General features: G+C 42.6%; 1 protein-coding gene across 2 annotated transcripts in view; it reads right to left on the bottom strand.

Annotated features, from left to right (window-relative positions):
• The window catches only part of cib2 (calcium and integrin binding family member 2), an 83205-nt gene extending 67792 nt beyond the window's left edge, over nt 1-15413 (bottom strand). For both annotated transcript variants that reach the window (XM_033014938.1, XM_033014940.1), the window contains exon 1: nt 14937-15413. In XM_033014938.1, the coding sequence (XP_032870829.1) occupies nt 14937-14987 (51 nt within the window). In that variant the 5' untranslated portion in view covers nt 14988-15413. The remainder of the gene's footprint in view (nt 1-14936) is intronic.
• Between the last annotated feature and the right edge of the window lie 239 nt (nt 15414-15652).

Raw genomic sequence — 15652 nt, 5'->3', positions numbered from 1 at the left:
TTACTGCTGTAGAGAACAGGGAACAGTAATTCAAGATTCAAGAGAGTTTATTGTCATGTGTCCCAGATAGGACAATTAAATTCTTGCTTTGCTTCAGCACAACAGAATATAGTAGGCATGAATACGGAACATAGAAACATAGAAAATAGGTGCAGGAGTAGGCCATTCGGCCCTTCGAGCCTGCACCGCCATTCAATATGATCATGGCTGATCATCCAACTCAGTATCCTGTACCTGCCTTCTCTCCATACCCCCTGATCCCTTTAGCCACAGGGGCCACATCTAACTCCATCTTAAATATAGCCAATGAACTGGCCTCAACTACCTTCTGTGGCAGAGAATTCCAGAGGTTCACCACTCTCTGTGTGAAAAATGTTTCTCTCATCTCGGTCCTAAAAGATTTCCCCCTTATCCTTAAACTGTGACCCCTTGTTCTAGACTTCCCCAACATCGGGAACAATCTTCCTGCATCTAGCCTGTCCAACCCCTTAAGAATTTTGTAAGTTTCTATAAGATCCCCCCTCAATCTTCTAAATTCTAGCGAGTACAAGCCGAGTCTATCCAGTCGTTCTTCATATGAAAGTCCTGACATCCCAGGAATCAGTCTGGTGAACCTTCTCTGTACTCCCTCTATGGCAAGAATGTCTTTCCTCAGATTAGGAGACCAAAACTGCACAGATCAGTGTGTCCATATACCAATGAATATATATATATATATACACATAAATAAGCAGATAAAGTGCAATGGGCTATTTTACTTCGGAGTCACGTGAGCAGAAGAAAGGAAGTAAGTAAGTAACTTTTACTTATATAGCACTGTTTAAGTTAACTTGCACCAAAAAGCTTTACATAAAATAAATATTAAGCACAAAAGAAAAGAAATACTTCTGCAATCATCCAGGTTCCACTGGGTGCTTCCCTGGATAGAGATCTAGCAAATGTCTCCTGCTCTGAGGAGAGGAGCATTCACGGTCAGTTTCAGTCTGACCCAAAGCAAGAATCTCATTTAGGCCCGCTGGAGGGGCCATGTCAGCGCAGGTATCCTCAGGGGCCTGCGGCAGCACCTGTTTTCATGGCTACCTACAAATCTCACTCTCAATGGAGGGGAGTGTGAGTGATCAGTAGGTAACTGATCTCGAATTACAATACTATACAATACCATTTATTTGTCATTTGAACCTCACATAACGTTCAAAAGAAATTTGGTTTCGAGATCAGTAGGTAACTGATCTCGAATTAAAGTATGAACATACTGAAGCACATGCATATGGCCTCAAGAGACAGCAGTTGGCAGAATATCCGCACAAATGCCGGCAAGGGAACAGCGCTATCAGGGTGACTTTGGAGAAACCAGCCGCCGAATCCTCTCTTCAGGTAAGACCAGAAGGAAGCAAAAACTGTCGGATCAATCAAGGTACCAACGACAAGCAAACTTCATCAGTAGGCGACAACACACCTCACACCTCCATAGGGGGTAAGCAGTTCACTGAAGCCGGTGGTAGCTTGAAAGCTGGGCACGGAAATATGATCAGAGTCGTCTTTCAAGGCAGACTCAGAATTATGGCCAGAATTGTCCGATAAGGCAGGCTCAGTATGATAAGGTTTTCAGACCAAGACTCAAGCAGAGGTCAGGAGAAACATGGAATCCACACTTCCTACCAGTCCAACTCCCAATCAAGGAGAGAAAAGGAACCCGCATCAGAGGCCTTTGGGCTTACCACAAGACTACCGATAGCCATGGAGGTAGGTGGGTCTGGGTTTACTGAAACAAGGGATTGTGGACCAGTTACATGTTGGTAATTTTACTCTTGTGTTTTTGTTCTAAATGACAATAACATGAATTTCAGATCTGGTTTTAAAAAAACAGATAACAGATAACAACATGTGATTATTTTTTACTGCACAACATACATAGGTTCCAAGCAGACTTGCAACTCAGAGCGGAATTGTCTTCAAGGCAGGCCCAGTATTTTGGACAGGATTGCCTTCCAGGACAGGTGACAGATGGAGGATGTCACTTCATCCAGGTTTAACTCATTTGTGCAGTACAGACTTTTAGAAACAGCAATTTTGTTACGGTCTAACTACTTATAGGAGCTTCCTATAAAATGGTCACATGGCATGCATCGACCTCAAAGATGCATACTATTCGGTGTCTATTCATTAAGAACTGGAGATATTTGAAGTTTAACTGGATGGAATGGCTCTGCCAAATGGGTTGACATCAGCTCCTAGACTATTGACTAAACTACGGAAACCAATTCTGGGACTACAAAGGTCTCAAAACCACATAGTAATGGCATATTTGGAGGACATTTTCATTTTGGAGTCACCAAGAATTGGCAGAAGCATCAGTCAAGTAAACCAAAACCCTGCTTGAAAGAATTGGTTACCTCATCCATCCAGTTAAATCAAAATTGACACCTACAAGGGTAATTGATTACCTAGAATTTACTATAAAAAACAGTAAATATGTTGGTGACTTTGCCTAGGGGCAAACGACAATATTAATTAAGCCTGCAATGACCTGATAGTCAAATTCTAGCCATCTATCAGGCAAACAGCGAGTGTAATTGGCAAATAGTAGCTGCATTCCCAGCAGTACGGGCCTTTGCATTACCAGAACTTACAGCAAGCAAAGGAACGAACACTCAGATTACATGCAGGCCGAATTGGCAAACTATGGATTGCCAGCAGAGGCCATTGTTGAATAACTATGGTGGATAACGAATGGGAGACAGCTCAGGGAAATTTTGCTCGAAAGCCATCGAGGGTTCTTCAGACCTATGCAAGCGGCTAAGGATGGGGAGACACCAACACAGTCTAAAGCTGTGGGGGCAGATGGAATGAGCAGGAGTCTGTAATTCCCCAACACATGGAATCAATTACCCAGAATTGTTGGGGGCACAATATGGACTCAAGGTTTTCTGTAGCGATATGCAACCGGTGCTTGTTCAAATTCAGATTGATAAACACCACTGCGGTGGCATATATCCATTAACAAGGGTGGTGTGAAATCTGTATCTTATGACAGATTGTCGAACCTCATTTGGCACTGGTGTATCGAGAGGAATATTTGGGTAATCTACGAGGTAGATATAACACGGTGACAGATGCTAGATCATGAATGTTTAATAACAACACAGAATGGATGTTGAATCAGACAGTATTTAACGAAATAACTACACGATTTGGCATACCAGATGTTGATCCGTTTGCATCTAGACTAACCATCAGTTACCCAGATATGTGTCCTGCGAACTGGATCCAGGAGCAAGGCAGTGGATGCTTTCTCCCTCAATTGGGGAGGAATGTTTATGTATGCTTTCCGCCAATTTGTCTCACAAACCGATGCTTGACAAAAATCAAGCAAGACTAAGCCACAGGCATATTGGTAGTGCCAGATTGGCTTACTCAAGCCTGGTCCCCAAAAATTTTGGGAATTATAGTCCAGCCAGTAATGGCTGTACCCAAGAGCAGGGACCTCCTAGTGAACCCAGTTACAGGGAGCAATCATCCACTACATGAACGTATAACTTGTTGGTCTGCAGATTCTGAGGAGGCCATTTCAAGGCATAGGACTGTCCGAACAAATACAACACAGTTCGGATAACGGATGTCTTGGAGTTCCTATCAACTGTACTATAACTATAAACTAAGTTATAGTGCATCTATAGTGCCAGAGGCGCACTCTCCTCCAATCTGATGCCGGAAGCAGGGCACGGTTCGATAGGAACGCACCCCTTTACAACAAAATTCATGAAGACCATTTACAATTTAAGACCTCCAAGGCCAAGGTACACTGACACATGGGATGTGAGCGTGGTACAAACCCTACTTTGACAGTGGGGACCGCCTATAACTAACCCTGAAGGTGGTATGCTGACAAAGAGTCCAGACACTGCAAAAGCTACGGCTGGACTACATGACCACCAATATGAACAACATAACATTCCTTATCAGGAACCTGATAAACAGAGCAGGCCAGGAATGCCTGGGATGGAGATCCAGTTCTTGGCATATCCAAAGGACCAACGGTTGTGTGGGTGGTAACATACTAACACCACTATCTGAGAGTTACGGAGAACCTCAGAGGCTCAGAACAATCGGTCCTCATCAGCCATAAAAAAACCACACCAAAAGGTGTCAACTCAAACCATCTCCAGATGGTCAAAAGAGGCAATGGCGGTAGCAGGAGTAAACATTTATAGGGTTAAATCTCACTCCACCAGGGCTGCATCTACGTCGGCAGCAAGAGCTATGGACGTGCCCCTTGACAACATCCTAGTGGCTGCAGGATGGACGAATAAAATAACGGTCCACCGGTTTTATAACAAACCCATAGCCGGACTGGGGGTGTTTGCACGTACCATTTTAAGTTCTGTCCCTTAGTTTCCCCCCCAAGGTTGGGAGGGGTAACTTTTTTTAAAACTTTTCTTTCATTTAAAGCATCAGTTTCTTTACTTAACTACGTAATGTCTGAATGCTTTAATGATTACACGCATCCATGGTCAATCCATTCAGTGTGTGACGCCTGGATTCGTAACCGGCGTATCACAGAGCTTTGAAATCTTCACGTAGTCACTCACGTGACTCCGAAGTAAAATAGTAAGATTAAACGAGAACTTACCAGTTTGAAGTTTGATCTTGATTTTATGAGGAGTTACGATGAGCGATTACGTGCCCACCGCTCCCACCCTCATACTATCAAGGTCATATGGAAGTTCTAGTTTCTTCACAATCTTACTATTCTCAGGTCTTCTTTTTATCTGTGATTTAACACCGCTGCTTTGAAGATTGACGCGCACGCAGACGGACGGCCCTTCTTCACGTAATCGCTCATCGTAACTCCTCATAAAATCAAGATCAAACTTCAAACTGGTGAGTTCTCGTTTAATCTTACTATTAATGTTGAGTTTTGTAATAGCCTGATGGCTGTGGGGAAGCAGCTATTCCTGAACCTGGATGTTGCAGATTTCAGGCTCCTGTACCTTCTACCTGAAGGCAGCGAGTGTTGAGATGAGTGTGGATGCAGAACAATTACCAGTAACTTTTAATCCTGTCAGTATCAAAGATCTTATTGCATTTCCAAGTTCAGATACTAAAAGACTGAAGAGTTGCCACATGGCCAATGTATATAATTTGACCTAATGTCTGAAGAATTCATGGGGTCTAGAGATGATGATGAATTCTTGCAGTAGCAATTCCAATGACATAACCTTTTTTTCCATTCTTATTGGAATGCGTATGTGTAATGAGTCTGTCTGGATATTAATCTGAATAAACAAAGCAAAGAAAACAGCAAACTCACACCATTTATTTAAGGTTTTTAAGAAGGAACTGCAGATGCTGGAAAATCGAAGGTAGAAAAAACAGTGGAAAAACTCAGTGGGTGAGGCAGCATCTATGGAGCGAAGGAAATAGGCAACGTTTCAACCCGAAACGTTGCCTATTTCCTTCGCTCCATAGATGCTGCCTCACCCGCTGAGTTTCTCCAGCATTTTATTAAAGAATGTTTAAACTACAGCTCATCTTCATTGATTATTAGTCACTGACAAAAGGATAGTGTTTAAAAAAATGCAGTCAGGAAGGCAGTTGCTAACGTGACTTATAATAATGGCTTGAGATGTTTCCAAATAAACTTACTGTAAAGATCTCAATGAGAATTGATTTTGAAAGCATAGATGAAAATGAAACAGCAGGAACATTTTGAAGACCTTTTGAAGAAAACCAACCAATTGCAATTGCAGGAGCATCACAAACAAGGAACCATGTAACACAGGCAGGGACTAGAACAATTTGTGGGCACAGGGACCATTGTTAAAGTCTGAAGACTAGGGAGGTGCGTACCTCAAAATATCCCAAAATATCGTCACCAGCTCCAAAGCCACACACTTTCATTCTTTCAAAATTACACATGTCGCTGGGTTTTTGACTATACAATGGCTATTTGAGGTGTGCAAGGGTCATTTCCAGGGAGCCCCCTATTATTCTATCTCAGAAGATAGACACAAAATGCTGGAGTAAGTCAGAGGACAGGCAGCATCTCTGGAGAGAAGAAATGGGTGACATAAACCCCCCCCCCCCCCGTTCAATAGTCCCTGCGTCCAGTGGCGGACTGGGTCTAAAAATATTGGTTGCCAGGAGACAAAGGGGGCCCAGTTCATCAGGGGCCCACTTGCCATCAGGCAAGCTGACATCCTGGCTAGTCCGCCACTGCCTGCGTCCCTTCCTTGCCTATTGGTTTGGTGGATTGAAGACTTCCATCATTTAACCAATGGTTCTGGATTCATCACCTCTTAAACTCTGTACAGCTTATGTGGGATCCTGCACTTTGACTTCAGCCTTTCACCTAGATAACTCTTTCTGCCATTAAAACACCATGGTTGTAAAGTATTTAGACTCAGTAGGCTCTTAACCTTTACCAAAGCTACAGGGTGTACAGATAGCTCTAGCTACAGGGTGTAAAGATAGCTGCCACAAGGTGGATTTTAATCAAGGGTTCTTTGTAGATAAACTAGATTCTCTATTCACACTGCTGCAGCCCAGAGAGAGGATCGTCACATGACACCTTCTTCAACGTGGTAATCAAAGATCCTATAGCGAGCAAGATAGTCCACTCGACGAAAAAGACGTAGTACGGTCATGGGCAGATTCATGGGTAATTTAAGGACCCATTTCCGTAACCAGCTTCCATCTCCACACCAAAGATCCCATAGGATAATAGTGCGGAGACGGAAGCCGGTTACGGAAACATCCTCGTAAAAATAAAAGTTATTTGGTAAAAATCTTCTCCTAATTTTCAGAATTTTAATTTATTAACACAACTGTTCCCCCGCAACGTTGATTACACTGCGAGTCGGGTCGGGTCAGGTCGGGTTACGGAAATGGATGAAAAAAAGGCCCACGTTCCGCTCCGTTGCGTACTACACGTCAGCCCATTGCACTTAACAGGAGTGGTCTATCTTGCTCCACTATAGGATCTTTGGTGGTAATAGCTTTAAAGCAACTGTTCACAACCAATGATGTACACCCTAAACTGATTCTTCCATTTATAAAAGAGGATATCGATTGATTTTACACATTTAATAACTTTAACTGAATTTCATGTGTTTGCACCTTCTGTGCTATCAGAGCACTGCTGGTTTTACTTTTGTTAAACTTGCAGATTTATCAGATGTTAGAATATCTCCCATCCCTGGATTAGAAACCGCTATTGACTAACCTTGACCCTCAGAAATATTGTGCGTTGATTCCTGGCCAATTTTGAATTCACTTCACGAACATCTTCATTTACATAGTCATTTTTTTGTTTAGTTTAGTTTAGAGATACAAAGCGGAAACAGGCCCTTCAGCCCCCAGGTTCACGCCGACCAGCGATCCCCGCACATTAACACCATTCTACCCACACTAGGGACAAATTACAATTTTACCAAGCCAATTAACCTACAAATCTGTACGTGTTGGAGTGTGGGTGGAAACAGGAGCACAAGGAGAAAATCCACATGGTCACGGGGAGAACGTACAAACTCCATACAGACAGCACCCGTAGTCAGTATCGAACCCAAGTCTCTGGCACTGTCAGGCAGCAATTCTACCACTGCGCCATCATACTGCCCTATTATTCCTCTGGGTATCATGCACTAGAATCAAATGGTTTATATGAATGCTTCTGAATTTCACACCAACCTTCATGAGATATTATTCTCATATTAATACATCTCCACTATTTCCCTGACATCCTATCATCTCATCTCTGACCTCCCAGCGTGGGAACTCTATCATGCAGACAGAACCTCTTCTCCTGTTGTGATGCTTACTCTGTTACCACTACCCTCCCTTCACACTTTGCTCCAAATTGAACCAAGTAAAGGTGTCCTGAGCATTCTGTGTGTTAGATTTCTGCAGACAAGCACCTTGTTGTGAGGATCGACACAAAATGCTGGAGTAACTCAGTGGGACAGGCACCATCTCTGGATAGAAGGAATGGGAGACGTTTCAGGTCGAGAGTCTGAAGGTACTTCTAAGGTCTGAAGAAGGGTCTCGACCCGAAATGTCATCCATTCCTTTTATCCAGAGATGCTGCCTGACCCGCTGAGTTACTCCAGCATTTTGTGTTTATCTTTGGTTTAAACCAGCATCTGCAGTTCCTTCCTACACATCCTGTTGTGAAGTCTGGCCTAGCTCTAAAGCTCAGGAGAAATGTTGCGTCTGTATTTCATGATAAATGTTCAATTGACCTATGAACTGTTTCTCCTTTACAAGGCAGGCTAACCTTTCTGCTTCTCCACTTAAAGCCGGGTGGTAAGGAGAAGTGAAACAGCACTTTATTCAAACTGTTCTTCATTAATTGTCCTACTGAAACTGTGAGACGTTATCACATATGACCCTTTCCACAAGACAATGTCGCCAAATAAATAACTTTAATTCCTCCAATGTGCGTTCTGTGATAGTGCATCATCCCAGTGACAGTTATTTGGTACTAAAAAGATACTCTCGACTTTTTCACAACATTCTTAATAGGGCCGGAAAGATAGACACAAAAGGCTGGAGTAACTCAGCGGGACAGGCAGCGTCTCTGGAGAGAAAGAATGGGTGACGTTTCGGGTCGAGACCTTCCCACTGTAATGGTCTTGTAGTTCACTACCAACCTGGGATAATATTGTAAGAGTTTGTTGTCTGTAACTCTGACATGCTGACAACTTTGTTATGTTTGTTGCAAATCCTTTTTTTTCTCATTTATTTTTCCCAAGTGCTTTACATGGATTTTGTCCATAAACGTACTTTGCTGTTCCTTCAGCATCACTACCTTGCCTCCACTTCACACAACCTTATTTAGTAGACAATATATTATGTCTACAATAAAATGTTTCATGTCTTGTTATTCACTTGCACATTCAGCGTGTATTCATTCACTTCTTACAAAATTGGCGTTTTCCATTCATTCAGCCAGTTCCATTACTGCGACAGGGAAATCATCCCCCACTGTCTGCAGAATATAAATATTGCTTTCTATGTGCATAAAGCAGTCCCAACAAGTGTACTGCAGAGTTTTATTTGGGGGCTCTATACGTCTTAGAAACGTCTTTATACGCCACAGTCTTAGAATAAAGAGGAGGCCATTTAAGACTGAGGTGAGAAAAAACTATTTCACCCAGAGAGTTGTGAATTTGTGGAATTCCCTGTCACAGAGGGCAGTGGAGGCCAAATCACTGGATGGATTTAAGAGAGAGTTAGATAGGGTTCTAGGGGCTAGTGGAATCAAAGGATATGGGGAGAAGGCAGGCACGGGTTATTGATAGGGGACGATCAGCCATGATCACAATGAATGGCGGTGCTGGCTCGAAGGGCCGAATGGCCTCCTCCTGCACCTATTTTTTTTTTTTTAACCTGAAAATGAAAGAAAAGGAGAGAGAGAGAGAGCAAGAAACGGAAAAAGTGAGAAGTGAAAAGTTAGCTCGAAACAGCACATAGAAAAGACCCCTAGACTACAAAAATAGTGTGACCGAAAAGAAAGTAGAGATAAAAGAAAAAAAAAGAAAAAAGGAAAGTGGAGATATACCTGCCCATCACTCCCCCTATCGTGTCTATCCGGTTTAAACCAGCATCTGCAGTTCCTTCCTAGCCATGCCCATCTTCCCCTTATGCCTTGAAGCCTTGAATAACCAGAGATCAATTTACCTCCTGTTTTACATTCAGTGACTTGGCCTGATTTGACTTGACTTCTTCCACAGATTCACCACTATCCTCACCACAGTGATGAATGTGTGATCCACCCTGAGTCTGTGACTACCTGTTCTAGACACCTCCAGCCTGGAGAAACATGTTCCTGGCATCCAGTCTATCTCAGTCTGTCAGCATCCTGTACGTATCAATGGCATCCCCACTCACTCTTTTAAACTCTAGTGAATACAACCCTTGGCTCTGCTCCCTTATGGAAACCATATCCTTTCTTATATAACATAGAACATAGAAAATAGGTGAAGGAGGAGGCCATTCGTCCCTTCGAGCCAGCACCGTTATTCATTGTGATCATGGCTGATCGTCCCCTATCAATAACCCATGCCTGCCTTCTCCCCATATCCCTCGACTCCAATAGCCCCTAGAGCTCTATCTAACTCTCTCTTAAATCCATCCAGCGACTTGGCCTCCACTGCACTCTGTTGCAGGGAATTCCATAAATTCACAACTCTCTGGGTGAAAAAGTTTTTTCTCACCTCAGTCTTAAATGACCACCCCTTTATTCTAAGACTGTGGCCCCTGGTTAAGGAGAATAAAACTATACAGAATATTCCCGGTGTGATCTCACAAAACTGCGTAATTGTAGCAGGACAATATTTCTCTGTAGTCAAACAGTCTGAACATTTGCCTTCCTGCATCTGGATGTTTGCTTTCAGAATGCCACTATTTCCCAATCTGTCACCATTTGCTTTGGGTTTTTTTCCTGCCATAGTTGATACCTTCACATTTAACCACATGTTAATGTGTGTGCCATATATTTGCCCACTTACTCAACCTGTCTAAATGGCATACAAAATGTAGAAACAAGGAACTGCAGATTCTAGCTAACCAAGACACAAAATGCTGGAGTAACTCAGTGGGTCATGTAGCATCTCTGGAGAACACAGATAGATAGCGTTTCGGGTAGGGACCAACCCAAAAGGTCACCTATCCATGTTCTTCGGGGGTGCAGCCCGACCCACTGAGTTACTCCAGCATTTTGTGTCTTAAATTGCATTGAAGCTCCTTTGCATTCTCCTTACATTAGAGTGGCACAGTGGGGTAGTGGCAGAGTTGCTGTTTACAGTGCCAGATACCCCTTTCGATCCTGACTGGGTGCTGCCTGTATGGAGTTTGTACGTTCTCCATATGACCGTGTGGGTTTTCTCCAGGTGCTCTGGTTTCCCCCCACATTCCAAAGAGTTGCAGGTTTGTAGGTTAATTGGCTTCTGTAAATAGTCCCTAGTGTGTAGGATGGAACTAGTGTACAGGTGATCGTTGGTCGGCGCAGAATGGTGGGTCGAAGTGCCTGTTTCCACATTGTATCTCTAAACTAAACAACTACTCACTTAAAGACTATAACATTTGGTTTCCTAACCCAAATCATTGATATACGTTGTAAGCAACTGATCCTGATCAGTACCCTACTACTCACAACTTGTCACCCTTATTAAGTCCCATTTATTCCTACTATCTCTTTCCTATCTCTCAACTAATGTTCAATCCATGCAAGTATATTACCCTCAATCTTTTGTGGAACTTCACCAAAGGTCTTCTGGAAATATCAATACACCACATCCACTGTTTTGCCCTTATCTATTATAACAATTATATTCTCAAAGGTTTTCAATAGGTTTATCAAACATGACATCTCTTTCATGAATTCATGTTGATTTTGTCTAATCCTGTTGAAATGTGCTCAGTTTCCCGTCTCATCCCTTACAGTAATGTGAACATTCTCCATACCACAGATGTTGGGCTATCTGTTAGAAGTTCCCAGTTTTGTATCTATTTTTTAAACCAAAGTTACATTTGTCGCCCTCTAATCTGGAGGAATTGCTTCTTGATCTGTAGATTTTTCTTTAAGTAACAGCCAATGTCTCCTCTATTTTTGTGGTAAAAGAAAGAACAGGGGCTAATACTCTCACCAAATCTCACCAAAAAATGTTCTCAACTTTTATGTGTTTCTCACCAATGATGCCTTCCGTGTTTCCGCTACAATGCAGAAACCAAACGTGGACTGGGTGACCATTTTATGAAGCAGCTACATTCAGTCCACAAGCATCATCAGAGTGACTGGTTGTCTGCATGTTCATTCACTATCCTATTCCCACTCTGACCTTCATATCTGTGCTGCCTCCCACCCACAACCCCCCTCCCCCACCCCCTACCCTACCCCTCACTCCCCCACCTCCCCCACCCCCATGATGCCTTCAACATTGCAATGAAGTCCAACACAAGTTTGGAGATCGACAACTTATTTTCCTCTGGGCATTTATTCTAGCCTGTAATACTCACTATTAATTTCTCCATTTCTATGTAAATCTTTTGCTCTGTCAGTATCAGAACTGGACATTTCTGCCTCTCATCAGTTTGGCTCAGTTTTTCTTCTTCAATTCCTATAGTCTGTCCTGTCCTGACAGGTCTCACTGTCTCACTATTAACAACACATTATACAAACAAAGATGCATAATATGTTTAAATTAAACTGCCCCCTTTGGTCTCACCCTATCATAAACATTCCTTTGTACTACATATCTCACCACCACCTACTGAAAACTGACTTGTTTCCTAATTCTATAGCCCTGGTTCTGAAATATTAACTTATTCATATTCCTCGAATGCTGAATGACCTGCTGTGCGTTTCCTCCTTTTACTGCTTTTTTTTTTATTTGAGAAGTTTAGCATCTACATTTCTTTTTTAATTTTCTATGATTTGATTATCTGTGACTATAGTAATATTCAGTTTGATGACAATTATTAATGTCTAATTTTGCTACATTTTTGTCACCACATCTGGTATATAAAACATAACAGTCTCAACTTCAATGTATGTGAATGTCTTTCTGTTTTATTTGTTTCCCTTCTGTTGAGACACTGCTCAGTTGCCACAAGCTCACAAATTGACTATACAATTGCTCTTCCATGCAGAGGATGTGCATTCTTGCTTTCTACAATTCAAAAATGTTGCCCCACTGAAGTGACACATACAGTTTTAATAATGCCCATTGAAACAAGAATTTCCCTCCAGACTTTGGTCCACTCACACTCACTTGATCTGGACTTGACATCAGACGTCTCACCATTCATCGACACAAAAAGCTGGAGTAACTCAGTGGGACAGGCAGCATCTCTGGAGAGAAGGAATGAGTGACATTTTGGGTCAAGACCCTTCTTCAGTCTGAAGAAGAGTCTTGACCTGAAACATCACCCATTCCTTCTCTCCAGAGAATTTAGTGATTAGTGTAATTAATTCCTATGGTAAGCTTTGTTGGTGAATAATCTATTTGTCCCATTAAATCTAATACTCCTTTGCTAAAATTAAGGATATGGTATTTAGGTGAGGAAATCTTCAAAAGAAAGACTTGCATATACTCAGTGCTTGTCAAGGTGTCAAAATATCCCAAGTGCTTTACGACCAATTCAGTACTTTTGAAATAGAGTCACTAGTGCAGTATAAGAAAAGCAGAAGTAACATCTTTCGAACACGAACCAGATAATGACTGGACAATCTCTTATAGTGGTGTTGGTTGTGAAAAATATAAAGATACCAGGCAGAGCTCCCTCCTCGTATTGAAGATAATGCCTTGACTTCTCCAATGCAGAGGGCAAGACTAGTTTAAAGTTTCACTCAAATGAGAGCTTCGTCCTCTCTACTAGTGTGAGCTTATACTCTGCACAGCTCTGTTGGATAGGACTTGAGCTCTCAACATTATAACTGGGAAAGTACATTATCTGACACCTAATGCTGAGAACAAAACTCTGCTGCAAAACGTTCAAACTACTGGAAGAACTCAGCCAGCCAGGCAGCAGCTGTGGAGGGAATGGACAGATGATGTTTCAGGTCAAGATCCTACTTTGGACTCAGTCTGAAGAAGGCTCCCATCCCAAAAGGTCATTGTCCTTTCCCTCCACAGATGCTGCCTGAGTCGCTGAGTTCTATTTGTTTATGTGTGTGTGGATCCAGTTAATTAATACTGTGAAACCCCAATGGTAACAGTTACAAATACATCTATCACCTTCATTTTCTGTCACGGGGCCAATATTGCATCCAGTTGTCCACTCTTCCATGAGTCCCATATGCGTTCGTTTTGTTTTGAGCAGATGTCCCGCGGGACCTCATCACCAGCTTTGCTAAAACCTAGTAGAATGTATGAAATGCTATGCTCCCACTAACCTCCTCCCCCCCCCCCCCCTTGCTACTGCCTCAAAAAATGTAATCAACTAAACTGCTGTAAATGTTCCCCTTAAATCTATTTCACTCCGACATTGTACAGAATATGATATCATAGTTTCACAACACGTTGCATCTCCTGTTCTGCTGAAATGACACATTGAAGAATTATCAGGCACTCCATCAATTCTGTGCCACTTGCTGGGAATAACGTCCGTGTTAACGCTAACCCAATCCATTCATACTTTATTTCTCTTTCGAAATAAATGAGGATGCTTTTATTTCTCGTACTATTATACTTGGATTAGCCTAAATAAAATGACCTCGTGGTTGACTCTCTGTGAGTGAAACTGGCGTTAAATTTACAACCGGTCGTTAACGGGACACTGCGGCTTAATGCAGACTGCAATGTTTAGTCACTACATCTATGTGGACTATATTTGCACACATACAAAGCTCGGTCTGTTTTATTTTCAATATTACCGGAGTTAAATTGTTCTTCCCCCTGTTCCCAGTCACCCACTCTCGGTATCGCATGAAATAAGCGCAATCGCTTCCAAGAAAACGTTCCTACTTTAGCAAACTGCTTTCACTGGATGTAAACAACGCATAACAGCTGCCACAACCCGAGGGAATTTGATGAGGCGCGAGTTGTGAAAATATAAACACAATTAACAGATTAAAAATTGCTTCGAGCGGACCAAGTCTCCCGTTCAATTCAGCCAATTTTAATTGCTTCGCCTCAAACTTTGAACAGAATTGGTAAATTTTAAGTTTAATCTTGTCTCTGTTTTACCGAACGATGGGCAGACGAGACAGTTCGGTTAGAGAATGATGTTTACAAAAACATTGTACACTGTTCAAATCAAGCACAACACCAAAAGTAAACACTTTCGGGAAGAAATATTTTGGCTTTAATATAATAACTAGCCGCGGTGTTCAGGCTGATCTGGTTTAGTTAAATATGAGACCCCGACTCCAGTACATTTCCCACACGAGTTCCCCTCAGCCATCGGCTGCGGTTCGCTTTCCATCTTCTTACCTGATAGGCGTCTAGTTGTTCATCAGTAAATATCGTCTGTTTATTACCCATCTTAAAGCAGTTACATTCCTCTTGTGTAGATGCATCACATTAGCAGTTCCAGGCGTCCCTTCTACTGTATGCATTTAGGGCATTTACACGGCGTGATCCCACGCTGAAGGATCCCCAGCCGGCATTGAATTTCAAAGGCACCAGCTGGCATCTATCTGGAAGGTGAGTGGACCACTTGCTTCCTCTCCTGGCTTTGTACTGTCCTTGCTCGTTTAGATTGGGCTAGAAGGGGAAGGGTTACATTTTTTCTTCTCTGCTCGACCACAGTTTCAACAGGGATAGTAGCTCCCTGACACTGGTTCTGAGCTCAGAATCCAACTGACCCAGCCTTGCCAGCCGGAGACCAGTAGGGGCGCCGCGTTTACATGGTTGTCAGAGTGCTGCTGTAGTTGTGGTTAAAGTACCTCTACACCGTGGAGTGCTGCACTGAATGGTCTATTCCCAATTATCCCCTATGGATTCCCTGTCAGTTCCCCAATCCTCCGGGGAGGAGTCGGGAGAGTGCTGCACTATCGGATACACCAATGGAAGACTATAAAAATATCACATCACAGAACATTATGAGGGGGGGGACATAGAAAATAGGTGCATGAGGAGGCCATTCTGCCCTTCGAGCCAGCACCGCCATTCATTGTGATCATGGCTGATCGTCCCCTATCAATAAC

Source organism: Amblyraja radiata, chromosome X (genome assembly GCF_010909765.2).
Source record: "Amblyraja radiata isolate CabotCenter1 chromosome X, sAmbRad1.1.pri, whole genome shotgun sequence".
In the NCBI taxonomy this organism is placed as follows: domain Eukaryota; kingdom Metazoa; phylum Chordata; class Chondrichthyes; order Rajiformes; family Rajidae; genus Amblyraja; species Amblyraja radiata.
This window is presented reverse-complemented; position numbering and strand designations above follow the sequence as displayed.